General features: G+C 35.8%; 1 protein-coding gene across 8 annotated transcripts in view; it reads left to right on the forward strand.

The window, feature by feature from the left end:
• The window catches only part of HERC4 (HECT and RLD domain containing E3 ubiquitin protein ligase 4), a 133,135-nt gene that overhangs the window by 79,840 nt on the left and 32,937 nt on the right, over positions 1-20,358 (forward strand). For 7 of the 8 annotated variants that reach the window (XM_024765513.1, XM_024765512.1, XM_024765517.1 and 4 more), the window contains 4 exons: positions 44-155; positions 690-879; positions 2,237-2,409; positions 12,751-12,870. In XM_024765513.1, coding sequence (XP_024621281.1) covers positions 44-155; positions 690-879; positions 2,237-2,409; positions 12,751-12,870 — 595 coding nt within the window. Of the gene's footprint in view, positions 1-43; positions 156-689; positions 880-2,236; positions 2,410-2,918; positions 3,024-12,750; positions 12,871-20,358 lie in introns of those variants that run through there. The other variant, XR_003005994.1, reaches the window with a different exon arrangement.

The following is a 20,358-nucleotide window of genomic DNA, read 5'->3' on the forward strand; positions in this document are numbered from 1 at the left end:
GTTGCATTTTATTATTTTCTCTCTCTCTCTCTTTTTTAAATAGCAATGATGATCACTATAGAACAGGCACCAGATTTTCAGGGGTTGATATGAATGCTGCTAGGCTTTTATTCCACAAACTTATACAATCTGATCATCCTCAGATATCTCAGCAGGTTTGTTTTTAAAGCATTTTATATTTGTATTATGTAGCCTGTTGAGTTTTTTATTCCATGTTTTTTTATATGTTTGTGACCTAATTAACTTTACAGTTTCATACTTTATTGAGATGTCTGTATAATTTTATTTAATATACTAATGTAAGAATTAAAATAGGGTATTATTTTAAACTGTTTGTAATTTAGCTGTCAAATATCTGTAAATCTTTCCAGATGTTCAGAGCAGACTCTTAATTACTTAATATTACCATGTTGGTTATGTCTGTATAACTATAGATGTAGAGTTTAAATTGAGATATAAATAAAAATCTTGTATGCAAGATTTTAAAAATTCTCTTAGCACTGCTTAGGGCATTAATTTTCATTGTGCTCCAAAGTGCATTCATTAATTCATTGTAAGATGGTTTCTTTTTTTTTTTTTTCCCTTCACCGTTTCACGTTTGCTGTAGTATAAGGTTTTCTTTTTCTTTCTTTTTTTGGAATATGCATTCATTTTAAATGAAGTAGGTTTTACTTTTTGTCAAAATATAGGTGGCAGCTAGCTTGGAAAAGAATCTTATTCCTAAACTGACTAGCTCCTTACCTGATGTTGAAGCATTGAGATTTTATCTTACTCTACCAGAATGTCCCCTGATGAGTGATTCCAACAATTTCACCACAATAGCAATTCCCTTTGGTACAGCTCTTGTGAACCTAGAAAAGGCACCACTGAAAGTACTTGGTAAGAATTTCAATACTTTTTTTTTTTTTTACAACCTTTTCTCTTTAAATGAAAATGCTCATAACTTCTTTGCTGTTTGAAATTTTGCTACCCTGCTTATTTTGACATTGTCTTAAGGTGAGATAAACCTGTTTTTCAGTTTGTTGCTTTTTGCTAGTCATCTGGTGCTAGTTGTTAGAGTTGGAGGCAAAGCATGTTAAATATTAAAATTTTAATCAAGCACAACAGCAGAGACAGTATCGGGAAAGATAAAAACTGTTTTTGGTATTCGCCTTCCTCATCCCCTCCAGAGTGATCTTACTGTTAAAGAAGTAAAGCAGGAGGAACAATTAAAACTGAACAAACATCGGTATTAAATCCTCCTTGAACTTTATTAACCCTTTGCCTTGTATTTCCCTCACTTGCTAATTTTCTGATGTCTCTGCATGTAGGTGAGATTCCACTGTTTATTTGATCTTATTCCTCTGGGTTTTTGGCCTAAACTTTCCTCACTTTAATTTTTCTAATTGTATACATTTCATCTCTATCTGCTGACCATTATAGTTTGCCTGCTACATTTAGTAGCAGTGCTTTCCTTCTTAATAGTATTTGTTAGGTATGTGAATCTGAGATACATAAGAGTAATAAAATCAGTACAAGAAGTTTTAGGCTGAGGGTGAGCAGAGGAAGCAACAAGCAAGGGGTAGAATCCTGGAATCTGAGGGAATTAGCCAGTGGTTAGAAGAGTGAAGCAGGGACTCAAAAGCATATTGCTTCCATATTGTCAGAAGTTTTTGTGTTCCCTTCTGTCTGCTGCATAAGATTGTCATATTTGTAGTTAATAACTACAAATAGTGAACGTGGGGAAGGACAGACATGGTACACTTTACATTGTTCAGTTTCTGTATTTGATTTTCAGGAGTACCTTGCATTTTTAGGATGGTGCTTCACCATATTTCAACTTTATGTTACGTAAGTTGAAAGATAAAAGTTGGAGAGATCTTTAAATGTTGGAGCAATACAGTTTTTAAAGTGTTTTGTTTAAAAATTAAAATCCTAATTTCCAAAGCACTTTTTAACAAGTGGTTTTAGTACTAGGTATTAAGTTTTTAATGTAGCTTAGGAAACCAAGAATGTAAATTCAATAGACCTTTCTAACTTTATTTTTGCTTTTGAGAACTTTTAGAACCATATTCTTTAACTTGAGGGTGGGGTGGTATCTATAAACCCTAGAAATGTTACGTAAAATACCATATTATGTATATCTTCCTGAGGTTTTCAAAGGGTTAAGAGCCACTGCTTTCGAAAAACAGTCAGTATGATTTTGAAAATTGTGACTTTTTAAATTTTATTTTGTGTGTTCACCCTTTAATAACAGAAAACTGGTGGTCAGTACTTGAACCTCCACTATTCCTCAAGATTGTAGAACTTTTTAAGGAGGTTGTGGTACATCTTTTGAAACTCTACAAGATCGGCATTCCCCCTTCTGAAAGAAGAATTTTCAACAGTTTTCTTCATACCGCATTAAAGGTTTTAGAAATATTACATAGGGTATGTCCAATAGTCCGTTTATTTTCCTCTCTCCCCATTGCCACTAACAAACTGATGATGTTTATTTTAACATGAATATATTACAGAATTAGATTGACATAAAAGGTATAGGAATTTGGAGAAGTTATCTAAATTTTCCTTTAAAAGAAAGAATATATCTATACTTTAGAGCTTTGGTCTTATTTGACTTTGTTAGGCGTTTATGGATAACTTGTCTGTAGTTGGGCAGAACAATAGCATACTAATGAATTAGATTCTCCTTATGTTTTATTTGAAGAACATGATTTGTTAGTTTAAATAATACACTTTTTGTTATTTATTGATGGTTATAATATGAACGAGATCTCATCCTAGTTGTGATTTTGAACATTTAAACTCATGTTCCTTTTGCTGTTGGGTACTAATAGCTTCAATCAAAGTACAACCTTTGAAACAGATGACTAACTTGAAATTGGAACCATATATAATTCATTAATTTGCCTATTGTTCTTTCCTGCCCTTCTTCCCAGTGGAAGAAATAGTCCCCTTTACACTTGTAGCAGTTCAAAGTTATATGAAGAAGTAGAGTCTCAGCTGTTTAATTAAAGATGGATTTGAGACATCCCTGACAGCTGGTAGGTATATCTCTGTTGTGCCATTTGGTATTTTTAAGATGCTATTTTGGGAGACATGACCTAAGGGAGAAGGATATGTTTCTAGCCTCTAGAATGACTGAAAAACCCATATGAACCATTAATCTTTAGTTTCCTCCCCTTAACAGCTTCTTTAGTGTTTTCACACCCTTCTTGCCTGGTACTAAGGTAAATGATAAAGGATAAAGGAGATAAGTCCTTCTGTTCTCTGTAAGAAAGAACCCTTATGGACCATTAATTTTTTCCTTTTTATTCTTTTAATGAAGTTCCTGGGTACTTTCTCAACTACTTCTTGAACTTTTTTCTTTTGTATTTAGTATGTCTAAGCTCTCTAGAAAAGTCATTTCTCTTATTATAACTGAAGATATGATAGCCATTTTTTTCATGGGGGAAACAAGTCATTCTTATGTTTGCCTTTCCCAGTCCAAGGCTTTCTTGCAACACTTTAGGGTTAACTGGATTCTGCAGTAAACTGCTGTTAAGATCTTCTGTTGTCATGGAATGGGTCTCTACTTTTCTTTATGCCTTTTGTCTAGGATTCAAGAGGTTGATTAGATTCTTTCTTTCCTCTGGACTCTCTTCCTACTACTTCAGTGAACCATCCTTTGTCAGCAGGACCCTCTTCCCAAATAATTATTCATCCCCCCCTTTCTTATCTGCATTACCTCTTAAAAAAATTTTTTTTTCCCTTAGCTGTGTCTTTTTCTACAAATGAAAGTGAGGGAAGGAGAAGTGGAGGAGGAAATTGAACCTTTTGTCTTTCGTAATTACAGACAGAACTTGAGCAAGTAATTTATGTGCCTGGCTCAGAAGCCTCAGTCTCTGTTGAGGAGAACCTTCTGGGGTTCCATCTCCAGAGACATTTTTGATGGAGCCATGCTAGAACAAGGATCCTAAATTATTGCTAGCTGAAAGGGAAAGGAAAATAATGTAACAGTGGCCAAGGTTAGAAACCTCCATCGTACACTAATTCGTGTGAGCACTTTACGTATATCCCTCATTTAACTTTTTAAACTCTTTACAGTTATATTTTGACCCTTAATCTGAATATCAATGGTCATAAACCAGTAAGTAGCAGAGTTGAAATACAAATCCAAATCGACTTCCAAAGTCCCTGCTGTTTCTAATGTACTTCTGTATCAGCAGATATAGTAATATAATATGTTTAGATGGTTCTTTGCTTTTATTTTATGTCCCTAGATCTAGAGGCTTATACTTCCAGATTACAGATAGCATTGTATTGTTAAAAAAAGACCATGGGGCTTCCCTGGTGGCACAGTGGTTGAGAGTCCGCCTGCTGATGCAGGGGACATGGGTTCGTGCCCCGGTCCGGGAGGATCCCACGTTCCGCGGAGCAGCTGGGCCCGTGGGCCATGGCCGCTGAGCCTGTGCGTCAGGAGCCTGTGCTCCGCAGTGGGAGATGCCACAGCAGTGAGAGGCCCGCGTACTGCAAAAAAAAAAAAGATTCTAACTCCATCTGTGCTGCTGCTTATCAGTGTGATTTTGAACAAGTCTTTGTCTTTATCACATATGCAAATGGAGAATCATCTATAAAATAAGGATTTAAATAATGGCCTGATGGTTTCCCAGGATTGATGTATTGTTTAGATTACATAATATATATAATTATTATACATTCAGAGATTTTGTTATCACCACCACCATTTGGATGGGAAATTGCTACTTTTATCTTGATTCATTTGGTCATGAGAAAACTGAGTTCCTGTTTGAAGTTGTTACATACTCAAAAGCAGGGTAATAATGTTCCTGTTTGAAGTTGTTAAATACTCAAAAGCAGGGTAATAACGGTATCAGTTTCATAAGCATCTCTTACTGGGAGTCCTTAGGACAATCATTTATCTTTCTTTTACCTCTTACATTGGAGAAAACTTTACTTGATCCTAATCTGTCATAGATAACTGTGGATATTCACTATCAGAGATGATTCATTTTCATCTTTAGTGGAACCTAAATTGCTAATCAGAGATTTGTGTTTTTGAAGACACCTTATGTCTGACAACTGTGTATATATTTCTTCTCTCTGCTCCATGGTTAAGAATTAGGAAAAGTTTCTCACACAATTTCCTTCTTGACCTAATCCTGGAGCAGGATTAGGAACTATAGAACTGGACTCTATTTCCTGATCATTTCAGGATATATGAATGACTTGTTTCTCCCTTACGACATGTCCTTTGGGAAGCTTTGAGTTAGAAATTATTCACAGTGCTCCAAATGGCATCACAAGAAAGATAATTTTGGTACCTGCTGTCAGGAATGGATGTATTACCACGTAAATGAGTTTGCTGGCAAGTAATTGTGTTATTTAGTAGTTTCTGAGTTTTCACACAGTACCTTATAGAGATATTAATAATGACAAAAGAAAAGACTTACTTTGACTAGCCTAAGTGCTACGTATCATGTTAATCTTCTAAGTCAGTGATTTTCAACCCCCCCCTTTTTTTTTGCAAGGAACCCTTAAATAAACCCAAACATATAAGACATATGTATACTACCATATACCACCTCTGAGCTCACATTTATAAATCAGAATACTAAATTGTAATTAAAATGTGAAATGTTATGATCAAACATACATAGATTTTATTTTGTACATATTGGGCAGTAACACTGATTGTATAGGTTGTTTTGAACTTCTACCATATGATTTCTTTTTTATTCATTTTACAGATATTTACTGAGTGCCTATTATGTGCTTATCATGGTACTAAACAGTAGTGATGCAGCGACAAGGAAAAGATGTGATTTCTGCCCTTGTTAAGATTATAAATGTAGGGACTTCCCTGGTGGTCCAGTGGCTAAGACTCCACGCTCCCAGTGCAGGGGCCTGAATTCAATCCCTGGTAAGGGAACTAGATCCCATATGCTGCAACTAAAGATCCCGTGTGCCGCAACGAAAATCCCGAGTGCCGCAACTAAGACCTGGTGCACCCAAATAAATAAATATTTCAAAAAATGCTTAAAAAAAAAGATTATAAGCATTTATGATGCAGCATGGTAAGTGCTAGATTAAGGAAAATGAAGGGTGCTATGAAAACACGTAGGAGGGCACATAACTCGGAAGAATTAAAGAAGACTTCCTGAAAAAAATAATGTCTTGTCAATCTTACCTACCATACAAATGTATTTATATATATATATTTTAAACTGTTGATTTTATATGTAAATCTATATCCACGTCTTTTGGATCAGTCTTCTGTTCAGTGCGTAATTTCCCTACTTTTAAAGCAATATTAACTGATTTTATCTTTAGTTATTAAATCACTGTGTCTGAATTAACAATCAGCCATCATTTCCCACCAAGTCTTAAGCTTGACTGAAATTTGCTTGTTCCTGAACCAAACCTGATTTCTAAATTGTTAGTTTTTATTCTAACATAGCATTTCTTTTCAAAAACATATGTCGTATCTGCAGGATGTAAAAACTGCAAACACTGGTTGCTATTGGTGAAAGAAAATTTACCTTTAAAAATAAAAAATATTCCAGATAAGGAAAAGTATGTATCAGAGGTCAGTGGCACATGAATCACTTTCAACAAGAGTTGCTAAAACTTTTTAAAACAAATTTATTTATTTGTTTAATTAATTTATTTATGGCTGCTTTGGGTCTTTGTTGCTGCATGCAGGTTTTCTCTAGTTGTGGCGAGTGGGGGCTACTCTTCATTGTGGTGTGTGGACTTTTCATTGCCGTGGCTTCTCTTGTTGCAGAGCATGGGCTCTAGGCACATGGGCTTCAGTAGTTGTGGCATGTGGGCTCATTAGTTGTGGCGCTCAGGCTCAGTAGTTGTGGCTCACGGGCTTAGTTGCTCCACGGCATGTGAGATCTTTCCTGACCAGGGCTTGAACCCCTGTCTGCTGCATTGGCAGGCATATTCTTTTTTTTTTTTTTCTTCGGTACGCAGGCCTCTCACTGTTGTGGCCTCTCCCGTTGCGGAGCACAGGCTCCGGATACGCAGGCTCAGCGGCCGTGGCTCACGGGCCTAGCCGCTCCATGGCATGTGGGATCTTCCCAGACCGGGGCACGAACCCGTGTCCCCTGCATCGGCAGGCGAACTCTCAACCACTGCGCCACCAGGGAAGCCCGGCAGGCATATTCTTAACCACTGCACCACCAGGGAAGTCCCAAGCGTCACTAAATTTTTTAAGTGTCCAATGTAATATAAAAGTTAATGTATATATTTATAAACATAAATATTGGAGAGGGAAAAGCAAATGAGTTTTTGTGTGTAATTACTGGGTATGTTTTCTTTTATGGTAGAAAGAGTTTGGCTGTAGGGCAAGGGTCTGAAGACTTTTTCTATGAAGGGCTAGATAGTAATATTTTATACTTTGTGAGCTGCGTGGTTTCTGTTACAGCTGCTCAACTCTATCTTATGTTTTTGATGCTATTGTAAATGATAATTAAAATTTTTTATTTTCTGATTGTTGCTAGTATGGAGAAATTTAGTTGAGTTTCTATTGTTAGTGTGGCAAAATTTAGTTGAGTTTTCACCTTGTACTCTGTGACCTTGATAAATCAATTTAATATTTCTCTTATAGATTAATTAGGATTTTTATGTGCACATTCATGTTATTTTCTTGCCTTGTTTTATAGGCTAAGACTTCCCAGTACAGTGTTGAATATAAATGGTTGCAGTGGACATTCTTGTCTAATTCTTCATCTTAGAAAGAAAGCATTTAATATTTTACCCATAAATATGATGTTAGCTGTAGAGTTGTGTTTTTGTTTTGTTTTCTTTTAAGGTAGGCTTTATCTGTTTGAAGAAGTTCCCTTCTATTCCAGGTTTGCTGAGTGTGTTTATTATGAAGGAATGTTGAATTTTGTTAGATACTTTTTTCTGCATCTATTGAGATGAACAATTATTTATTTATTTTGCTTTTTTTCTGAAATTTAGTGAAATTCATTTATATTTGAATGTTAAACCAGTCTTGCATTCCTGGGATAAACTCCACTTGGACATTTTGTATTATTTTATGTATATTGCTGGATTTAATTTGCTCATATTTTGTTGAGGGTTTTATGTCTGTGTTCATGAGCAATGTTGACCTAGTCAGTTTTGTTTCTCATCAGCTTTTTAGTATCAGGGTTATCCTAATTCATAAAGTGAATTAAGAAATGATCTATCTTTCTCTGTTTTGTGAGTTTGTTTAAGATTGGTATTATTGGGACTTCCTTGGTGGCACAGTGGTTAAGAATCCTTCTGCCAGTGTAGGCGACACGGGTTCAAGCCCTGGTCCGGGAAGATCCCACATGCCCATGGAGCAGCTGGGCCCGTGCGCCACAACCACTGAACCTGCGCTCTAGAGCCTGCGAGCCACAACTACTGAGCCCATGTGCCACAACTAACTGAAGCCTGTGCGCCTAGAGCCCATGCTCTTCAGCAGGAGAAGCCACTGCAATAAGAAGCCCATGCACTGCAACGAAGAGTAGCCCCCACTCGCCGCAACTAGAGAAAAGCCCGCGCGCAGCAACAAAAACCCAGCGCAGCCAAAGATAAATAAATATATAATTTAAAACAAACAAAACCACTTAGATATGTCACCTCTTGGAAAAAAAAAAAGATTGGTATTATTTCTTCCTTAAATGTTTGATAGAATTCACCAGTGAAGCTATCTTGGCCTGGAATTTTCTTTTGGGAAATTTAAAAATTTAATATTAAATTAAAAAAATAAATAGAGTGTAATTTATGTTTTCTGTTTCATATCTTTCCTCTACTTGATTTGTCCTTAATTTGATCATCATTTTCCAGGCTCTTAAAGCTGAGGCTTTTTTTGGGGGGAAGGGGGGTGCTGTGCCATACAGTGTATGGGATTGAACCCCAGGCCATGGCAGTGAAAGTGCTGAGTCCTAACCACTAGACCACCAGGGAATTCCTGAGCCGAGGCTTATTAGATCATTGATTTTAGACCATTTATTCTAACATCATTTAATGCTATAAATTTCCTTCTATGCTCTGCTTTACCAGAATTCCACAAATTTTGATGTGTTTTTATTTTCATTAAGTCATCTCTGAGTCTGGCTCTGTTGATTACTTTGTCTCTAGACTTTTTTATGTGGTCTTTGTTTTATTTACTTATTTGCTTTTTGATATGTGTCACAATTTTTGGTTGTCTGTAAAATAGTAAACGCTGAAATAATTAGATTGAAATCCTGTATGTGTATACCTCTTATGTGGTTGTTAGTGTAGGGATTTAAGCCAATCTAATCTGCAGTTGAATTGGAATTGCGTTTTTAGTTTGCTGTAGTTAACTTCATTGCACCGGAGACCTCAGATTCCTCTAATATTGTCTGATGCTTAAGGTGAAGGTGAAATGTCAAAGATTTCTTCTCAGTGTTTGTGCTTCACTCTGCATGCCTGCTCCAAAGAGGGATTTCTCTCCCCACTTTTGCCCCTCCTCAGTGGTGAGCTGGTGTTGCTTATTACTTAGTGCTTTCAAGATTGGTAGAGGAGAAGGGACAGAAAAAGTTCTTTGTTATTGTGGTATAGTGTTGGTCTTAGGTAGATAGCTGGGTGTGTACCAGGGTCTCGGGGATGGGATTTTCTCAGAGTTTCTGCTCCCACCTCCAGCAGTAGAGAGCCTCTAGCGCTACTGATACAAGATTCTGGGCTCAGGACAGTTCTTGTCCCCCTTCTTCCCAGGGATTGAGGATTTTTCCCCTCTTCCAGCAACATGGCATAGAATTTGCTTCCCCTTCCTCAGTGGCTTAAAGTTTTTGCTTTCTCTATGTGAGAGAAGGATCTGGACAGGGTGGCAGGCCTTGTTTCTTTCTCACAGAGGCAGCCAATGCCTTGCACCACTGAGAGAGTCTCTCGATCTCCTGCCCTGTTTCCACTCATCCTCCTGGACACCCAGTAGAGGTCTGTGGCAAGAGTCTATGAGTGAGTGCAAACTGTCTGAGGCTCCCGGGGGTTTTATCCTCTCAAGTTATCCCATACTCAGCCTTAAGCAATTTCTTAGAATTTTAGCTGATTTCTTCTTCACTGCTTGTATAACAGTGCTAAACTTCCTCTTGCTCTGCCATGGTGACCCATTTCTTTGGAAGTATCTGTCCATCCTTGGACTTCAGGCTACTTTGTTATCTTGTGACTTTAGCTCTCTGATGGATACAAGGAAAGTTTGGGGTAATTTAGAAATGTTTTAATTGCCAGTTTTCTAGGATTTTCCAAATATATTTTTGTTATTGACTTTTAGTTTATTTCTGTTGTGGTCAAAGAACGTACTTTGTATATGTTGGATTTTTTTAATGATATTTATTAAGGCGTGTTATATGGTCCGGGTTATGATATATGTTAGTGAACATCCCATGTACAATTACTGGGTGGAATGTTCTATTTTTTCTTTCCATTTTATTGGGATATAACTGACATATAGCTCCGTATAAGTTGAAGGTGTACAGCAATAATGATTTGACTTACATACATTATAAAATGATTACCACAATAAGTTTACTCAACATCCATTATCTCATACAGATACAACATTAAAAAGACATAGAAAAAAATTTGTTTCCTTGTGATGAGAACTCTTAGGATTTACTCTCTTAACATCTTTCATACATATAACATACAGAAGTGTTAACTATATGTTGTTTTACATTACATCCCTAGTATTTATTTATCTTATAACTGGAAGTTGGTACCTTTTGACCCCCTTCATCCACTTCCCCCTCCCCCCACCCCCACCTCCGGTAACCACAAATCTGATCTCCTTTTCTATGAGTTTGTTTTTGAAGTACAGTTGACTTATAACACTATATTAATTCCTGGTGCAAAACATAATTTGATATTTCTATACATTTCAAAATGATTGCCATGGTAAGTCTAGTTGTCATCTGTCACCATACAAAGATATTGCATAATTATTGACTATATTTCCCACACTGTACACTTTCATACCTGTGACTCATTTATTTCATAACTGAAAGTTTGTACCTCTTTATCTCCTTCACCTATTTCTCTCCTGCCCCCATCTCCCTCTCTTCTGGCAACGAGTTCACGTTGGTTGAAACTGATGTTCAAATCTTCCTTACTTACTGATTTTGCCCTTCTTTTTTTTTTTTTGTAAATCAGTTACCAAGAGAGAGGTGTTAAAACTTCTAATGATGATGGTGGTTCTGTCAATTTCCCCTTCTTGTATTTTGAAGTGCTGTTATTTGGGATTGTCATGACTTCTTGATAAATTAATTCTTTTATCATTATGAAATGTACCTTTTTTCCCCTCTGGAGATGCTTGTCTTGAAATGTACTCTTAAGAGTAGCCTCCCAGTTGCTGCTTTCTGTTGGGGTGTTGTCCGTCCCTGTTCCCCCACCCCAAATCTCACTTGTGCTTTCATGGTTTAAGAGTTAGCCAAAGAGGTGGGGGGGATTTACATGCAGATTTTGGGACTTTGTCCTCAGGATTCCTTTCTGGGATTTTTCTTCCTCATTGTCTGCCATGTTGGCAGCTTCAATCTCACACTTCTCTGTCTGATAAAACTGTTGCTTTCTGCGTGTGCTACATCCCCTACCCCTTATGCTGCTTTGGAAGTACTCCCATGTTAAAAAAAAAATGTGGTTCTCAACATGTGCTTTCCTTCTTTCAGAGATTGTGTTCATTCTTGTTTCTGCCTGCTTTGGGTTGATCTCCAGTGTTTTTAAATAGTTGTTTTTTTAATATACTGTCCAGAGATTATAACTGTTATTGTCAGGAGGATTAGTCTGATAAAAAGTACTCTGCCATATCCAGCACTAGAACTCTTCTAGTTTCTTTTAATTTGGAATAACCCCCACCTTTCGATCTCATTACCTTGACTTTTTGGAGAGTCCTGGCCAGTCTTCTTGTAAAGTTCCTACAATTAGGATAATTGTCTGTTTCCTTATAATGATGTTTAACTTGTTCCTCTTTTCCTGTATTTCCTGTAAACTGGAATTTGAATCAAGGACTTGATTAGATTCAGGTTAGACATTTTCTTGGTTCACAGATAATGTCTGTACTTCCTGTTGCATTATATCAGCAGGAAATTTTTTTTTTTTTTTGGCCGTGCTTCGAGGCACATGGGATCTTAGTTCCCTGACCAGGGATCGAACCTGTGTCCCCTGCAGTGGAAGCGCGGAGTCTTAACCACTGGACTGCCAGGGAAGTCCCAGCAGGAACATAATATTTGATTGTCCCAGTATGGGTGGTGGTTAGTTTGATCACTCAGTTAAGGTGGTGGTCTCCACTGTTAAGACTTGTTTTTCCTTTTGTAATTAGTAATTTTCTAGTATGGTAATTTGCACTGTCTTCATTTTTCACATCCTACCCAAATGTCATCCTCTTAGTTTATTATAATCAGATGCCACTATTGAGTGATGGTTAACAAGCATTAGCTATTCTTACTATTATTTAAGTCCCATTCCCAACCAGAAGACTTTATAGTTTCTAGTCTTTGTATACTATATATACTTATGGTACATATCTCCTATTGTGTGGTGGTTACATAAATATTTTTTAATGGATTTTGAGATACTAAATACAGATATCACATCTTGTAAATCTTGGTGTTTCCCGTAGCACTTAACTAGCATTTTGCATATGGTAGGCACTCAGTAAATTATTCTTTTATAGGAAGAGAAAATAGCTAAGAAGTCTCAATTCTGTTTAAACATTTTTCAGTCTCTTTCTTAGGTACTGGTTAAACTTAATGTTAATTACATTTTTGTTTTTTGTAGGTAAATGAGAAAACTGGACAGATTATACAATATGATAAATTTTATATACATGAAGTACAAGAATTGATAGACATACGGAATGATTATATCAACTGGGTCCAACAGCAGGCCTATGGAATGGTATGTTTCCTGTTGCATTTTATGGTTTCATTTTTATGTATCATTTGTTCTAATACAAAAGGAACAATTGTGTATTTTTGAAACAACAAAGCTTTTTCAGAGCTTTTATTCAGAGCTCATTTTTTAAATAAAAACATATTGCAAAGGAGCAGTTATATATTATACAGTATTTATAAGTAAGCATTCTGCTCTTATACCAAAGCCAAACCAAAGAAATAGATTACACTTTTCTACAGAAAAATGCAAATATGACTTATTTTTATAAGTCTCATTTATTTTGCATGAGGTTGTCTCTTAATTGTCTAATGTTGAGGATACTGGAGTCTCTGATACTTGAACTCTAAGAACGTATTAAAATTGTGAGATCAGTGCCTCAGAACTACCAGAAGTGAGCTGTGGTACCATTGATTCTAGTTTTTATTTTTCCCCTTTTATGTGCTTAATTTGATTTCAGTTTTTTGGCATACCTCCACAAGTGCCACATATTTCTTTCCATGTGGCTAAGTCTCTAATAACTAGATACTTAATTAAAATAATAGCATAGGGACTTCCCTGGCCGTCCAGTGGTTAAGACTCTGCGCTTCCACCGCAGGGGGTGAGGGTTCGATCCCTGGTCAGGGAACTAAGATCCCACGTGCCGCATGGCCAAAAAAATAAAAATAAAATAAAAATAAAACTAATATCATAGTCTTATAAAACTTTAATTAGTCAGACAAAATTTCAGTATAGAAATTGGTAAGCAGCTAGATATAAAACAGGTTTAGACTCTTATTTGCTAACCATTATAATATACTTAAGGCCAACTTTTCCACCCCTGAAGCAGGTAATTTAAGCAACATGCATTTAACAGTTCTAGGAAGGTGAATAGCCTTTCATTGCTTGCTAGGTACCAACTGCAAGCTCCTTGTGGATAGGCACTCTGTCAGTTTATTCACCAGTACTTCTTACAGTATCTCAAATATGTCTAGTAGGCACTTAGAAAGTACAGTAGTTTTTGAATGGCAGTGCAATTGGTGCATACTGTTTTTAGGATGCTCTTACCTATAGGAATCAGGTCACTTCTAGTACATGTTTGCTTCCCTAGATACTTGCATCTGGATTGGGAGAGATTTGTTGATTTTATTTTTCCTGCAGAATCACTAGGGGACTCAGTCAAGTTTACAAACATCCTACAGATTTATGTCTGCTCATTTGCATATTCAACAAATACTTATTAAGACTCTCCTTTGTAACAGGCACTTATTTAGGTATAAGAAATACAGTGATTAACCAGATGGATAAGGCCCTGTTCTCATGAAACTTATAATCTAGTGGGCAAGATGGATAGTAATCAAGTAAAGCAAAAAAAAAAAGGCTTATAATATGCACTATATAGAGAATTAAAATAAGAGAAGGTAATAAAGACAGGATGATTTCTTGTGATTGGGTAATTAGAAAAGTCTTGTCTAATGAAGTATGATCTGTAATCTAAATGACAAAAAGCAGCCATGTAAGATCAGAGCAAAGAAAATTTCAGGAAAAATTACATCTACTAAAAGACCTTAGGTGAGAGCAAGCTTGACATGTTTGAAGAATAGAAAAAGGCCAGTATGGCTAAAATATGGGAATGGGGAGAGTTCTGGGAAAGGATCAGAGAAATGGGCAGGTGCCAGATCATGCAAGGTTTAGTAAATTAGGATCGGGGACATGGATTTTATCTGAAGTGTTATGGTAAGCCATTGGAGGGTGGTAAGCAGGGGGTGAATACTGTACAGTGTAATTTATATTCTGAAATAACCACTCTGTCAGCTTTGTGGAAGATGGAGTGAGGGGAATGGAGTAGATAAGGGGAGAGAAAATGATGGGTTTGACTAGGATTGGTAGTTGTATAGATGGAAGATGAAAATGGACTTGGGTACCTCTTGGAGGTAAGATGGCCAAGCATTGCTGATGGATATGAGATAAGGAAAGGAGAGAAATCAACAAAGGAGGTTAAGAGAGGTAGGAGGAAAACTAGGAGAGAGTTGTGGGAACCAAAATTGAAAAGTGAAGGAGAAACCATATTGAACGCTGCTGAGAAATAGGATAAAACCATAGAATTGATCAATGCATTTGGTTACGTGAAGGTCATTGGTAACCTTGATAATGCGTCTAGAGTAAGTATGCTTAAGAGAAATTTAGGGGTGAGGATAGGGAACAAAAGCCATAGGCAGTACTCTCAAGAAGTTCTGCGCTGAAGGGAAGGGAGTAAAAAAGTAGGGTGGTTAGCTGGTGTCAAGGGACAACAGTTTTTTAAGAAAGAAAATACTTGACCTCTGGAAAGCTTTGAATAAATATTTCCTTTTTCCTTCCCTATTTAAACTAAAGCTCTCACCTAGATAAAGCTTTTCAAATTCTTCCTCCAGTGAACCCCTAAGACAGGAGAAAAAACATATTTCTTGAGGTTATTAATTTTCCCTCTGCAGGACTTGTGTGAAGTCTCATATTTTATCTTCAAGAGAATGCAAATTTGGGGCTTCATAAATATTTACTGCAAGGGGGTGGTGGTATGATGAATTAGGAGATTGGGATTGACATATATACTCTAATATGTATAAAATGGATAACTAATAAGAACCTGCTGTATAAAAAAATAAATAAAATTCAGAAATAAATAAATATTTACTGCAATATAAAAGGGATTAAAATTATTTACCATTGAGGAAAACTGATGATTCAGAAAATGAACTTTTTTTATCGAAAAACTTGCATGTAAACCCTGATACACCACCTAGATGCCCTAGGTCTTTGACCAGTGTTTTTGAGACTGGAGTGATTATATAGACTCCTTTTAAAATAAAATAATTCCTTTAAGAAGCTTAGTGTTGGGCTTCCCTGGTGGTGCAGTGGTTGAGAGTCCGCCTGCCGATGCAGGGGACACGGGTTCGTGCCCCGGTCCGGGAGGATCCCACATGCCGCGGAGCGGCTGGGCCCATGAGCCATGGCCGCTAAGCCTGCGCGTCCGGAGCTCACTTACCTTATTTACGATTATCTTATTTAAATATATACAAACACTAAACTAGTTCTAAACTCCTGGTACATAGCTTTTAAAAGAATTCTTAAGGCATAACAAATTGGTAAGTTAATTATAACTCTACAAGTTTAATAATCAAGTTAATATTTGATATGGAAGATGATTATGTTGTCTTGTTCAGGAATCTCAGCTCACAACGTAAATATAAGGAAGGAGTGTGACGTAAGAGCACCTAGCTTTATATCCCACCTCAACGTTTTCTTTTTAGTTTTTTTATTGAATATAATTCCTTGTGCTATACAGTAAATCCTTGTTTCTTATTTACTTTAATGTATAGTAGTTCGTAGCTGTAGTCCCCTACTCCTAATTTGTCCCTCCTCCCCTTTGATAACCGTAAGTTTGTTTTCTGTGTCTGTGAGTCTCTTCTGTTTTGTATATTGATTCATTTGTATTATTTTTTAGATTCCACATGTAAGTGATATCATATAGTGTTTGTCTTTCTTTCTGACTTATTTCACTAAGCATTTCACTCTCTCCTGGAGAGTTATATCCTCTTTGATCACTGTGAATTACATCTGATGTTCTTTGACATCCGAATTTTTATCTGGTATGTAGGTCATAAACTACTTGTATTCTGAACAAGTTAAGAGAAATGCCAGTCTAATAGGATTTTTAAGCTAGCTGTAATCTTGTGCTACATGGAAAAGCTATGGTTTGAATGTTTGCTTTTAAGCTTGGCAGACTTGTATCCAAACTCCTCTTGGTATGTATCTGTGATGATATCAAATTGAATTTCCTTAGGAATTCTTTCAGTGCTACTGTTTTCTGGTAAGAGGGAGACAGTAGAGGACCACATTCTTATTTCTAGACTTTCTAAGTTGATGTACTTGAAAATTGCCCTCTATTACTCTACTCTTTCAACCACATGTTTTTCCTTTCTCTCCATTTATAGACAGACTGGTATTGAATAGGTGGTTGTGGCAGTGAAAACTTGTTCTTTAATGTGCATAGTGGACTTAATGTCACATCTTAGAAATGAGAATCTAGAACCCGTGATTTGGGTTCTTCTAGTCTTCCGGAAATAGAAAGCTGACAATTTACTTTGAAGGTCTTTGACTGACTCTTAAGTAGTTTATTAATTTATATTATGACATCTGAAGGTGCTTCTTTCTTTGAGAGAGTTCAGATCACTTTCACATTTACACATAACACTAAAGACTTTTCCTGAGGCTGTTTAATAAAATTCATGCTTGCATTACTAGTCTTAATACTAGGTTGAACATCATGTTGGCCCTGTAAGTAAAGTTAGTAAAGTTTTAAAGTGTCTATCCTAAAGATACTCATATGCTGTTTTGTGATGATATAAATGTGTATATGTGTATTTATGTGCACATAGACATATATACACACATATATGTACTTATATCTGTGTATACAACGTACATATGTATACCATTATTGAACAGGAGTTATGATCTTGAAATAATTCCATTCCTTCATGTGAAAGTTTAAAGTATTCCTTGATGAAGATATTACTATGAATTATAAGAAATATGTCTATAAATTGTATTTATATATATACACATATATTTTATATATAAATATATACACGTATATATGTAAAACTTTACCTTGTTCTAAACACTGCAAGAAAATTATTTTACCTTTATTATATTACCTTTATTATATATTACCTTTATTATATTTCTCTTTATGCCATAGTCTGTTGAGATTTCTTTCTCCATTTCCTTTCTTTCCCAGTCGAGGATTTTAAGAATCCATCAGGAATATACACCTTAAACTAACACAGTGCTGTATGTCATTTATATCTCAGTAGAACTAGAAGGAAAAAAACAAAATAAAAAAGAGAACCCATCAGGTATATACTTTCCTGGTCTCTAAACATTAAAAACTAATTCTGTGAAATTCTTTGCATTCCTTGTAATATCCTCTTGTACAGCTGAGACTAACTTTTCACCTCATCCTCTTCCATTTTCCCATCCTGTTTCACCTGTTTCCCTTTTCATGTTTCCATGAAGTTTTTGCTTGATCCTCCTACTCCTGCTGGTTACTGTATAAGCTTCTCTGTTTTGATTGTTTTTCCAGACTCTGATATTAGGGTATGACATTTTTTCAGTTGGATTCCTTTTGCTTTTTATCTGTTTTTCTCCCTCTACAATAATTTCTTGGCAAAATAAAAGAGCACATGAGTTCTCTCTCTTTTTATCTTCTGGTATTTGATGTTTTTCTCCACTTTCTAGGTATTAGTCTCAGTTTATTTGCTTACCTCTTTTAACTTTGCTCTAAAATTGTTTATAAAAATACTTTAGTGGGGAATTCCCTAGCAGTCCAATAGTTAGGGCTCCATGCCTTCACTGCCAAGGGCCAGGTTTGATCCCTGGTTGGGTAACTAGGATCCCACAAGCTGCACAGTGCGGCCAAACACAAACAAAAGAAACAAAAAAACTTTAGTGGTTACAACTAAACTCTTTGCTCTTTTTTCTTCCCTTGCTTATGCTTTTCTTTACTGTACATATGTATCAATATATATCTAGTAAAAATTGATTAATTTAGAATAAAGTGTAGAAAGGTCTATGCTGAGTCTGTGCCTCTTATAATTAAAAATCAAGTTAAGCATTTTTTAAAGTGCATATTCTCTTATTTCAAGAACTGTGTATGCCTATGTAAGACATGTCAGATACAAGTAAGTACTAATAAATATATTTGATAAATTGGTGACATTTTTACAGTCTTTGATATTACACTTTATATATTTTTTAAGTCATAAATTTTACTTCAATTTTAATTGTGCTGTGTTTGTAAATCATTACTGTATTTCTTCTGTGGCATTAAGGTTTTGTACTTTAACTGCGGACAGTGCTGAGCTAACAACATGACATGCTCATCAGCAAACTAGGAAGATAGACTGACATAACAACTAGGGAGACCAGCTTTGGGAAGATAGGCCAGTACTTAACTTTCTAGGTTTGAGTTTCTTCCTCATTTAATGAAATGAGGAAATTAAAATATATTTGTGTTCTTTAATATTGCAATACATTTAATACTTGCAGTATAAACCTTGCAGCTATAATATTTCCCAGAAGGTTCATACTAGCTTTTTAAAGTTCCCTTGTCATTTTTAATGGCATTAATGTTTTGCAGACTCTTGGACTGATTCCTTATGCCTTGAATTACCAAGTTATATTGGTTTATTTTTCATTTTCTTCGTGTTTTAGAAGTATCTTTTTTTTTTTCTACCTAGTCACCAACACCTTTCATATTTATTTGAATTACTTCAGTAACTTCGGTATCCTCTGTTTATACCTCCTCAGAATAATCCTATGTTATACCCTTAAATAATGATGACACCAGCAATGATACAGTGTTTTGCCATAAGTAATTTGTTGAAACTAAAACATGCCAAGGAGTTGCATCTTTTTTGTCTATAACTAACTAGAACTATCATTAACCATTGATGTTAAAAGCAGCCTTAGTGTAAGTCTGCTTTGGACCATGAGACCCTGACTTTTGAACATTCCTTTAGGCCTTTCTTACTCAAGTTTCTAGGACATTGGGTAACTAAAATTAGGCATGCCTTGACCTAATTTCAGGGCCCTCAGTCTACAAACAGCCAACAGTTAGTGCTTGAGTATGTGGATGTGGAGCCACTAGTAGGTCACACATTGAATGATGTGGTAAATTTTTAGCAATAGACCTTTCATTGACCTCACGTATTTTGTAATATCCTGTCCGCACCCCCCACCACATTTTTTCCTTCTAAATTTTCCTTGGAAATACTACTTTGGTTCATTTAGACTTTCAGCTAATGTAACAACTATCTTGCAACTCTAATATTTCCCAGAGGAGTTTATCCTTGCTTTTTTACATATTTACTTTTTTTCTTTTTAAATGTTTGAGCTTTTGTCTTAGATCCTTAACACTTAAATTGAAATTTCGAATGATGACCTTAATGTGGTTTTCCCTTTGATGGCTCTCCCCTAGGTAAATCATTTTGCCTGATATCTAATAGTCTCTTTTCCCAAGTTTTCCACATGTCCCATTATTTTTCATATTCCTTCTAGCTCCCATCTGTCTCTACCATCAAACTTTTGTTCTGTGTTAATATGGTTTAGTTACACTATAAATTATGACTATCTTATTGGCTTCCCAGTGCTAAAGGATATGCCTAGAACCTTTATCTTTTACATGTAGCAATAAAAAAGTGCATATATAGTAATGTTTCATTATTAAGAATAAAATCCATCTTCCATGATACCAGGTATCAAATATAGTTTTCAAGCTGGCCATAGGTAGTCAGAAAATACTGAAAGGTGTTTCTTTGCTTATTCACACCTTCTTAGCTGTAACAGCACTTTAAAAAACATCCCACAAGATATACTATAAAAGTATTTCAGTTGTTCCTGTTAAATTGCTTTAAATTAAACTGAGTGCAATCTAAAAGGGTTTTTCTGCAAACAGCTTGTAAATATATTCTT

The sequence above is a fragment of the Neophocaena asiaeorientalis genome, unplaced genomic scaffold (assembly GCF_003031525.2).
Source record: "Neophocaena asiaeorientalis asiaeorientalis breed wild unplaced genomic scaffold, Neophocaena_asiaeorientalis_V1.1 scaffold31, whole genome shotgun sequence".
Classification (NCBI taxonomy): Eukaryota; Metazoa; Chordata; class Mammalia; order Artiodactyla; family Phocoenidae; genus Neophocaena; species Neophocaena asiaeorientalis.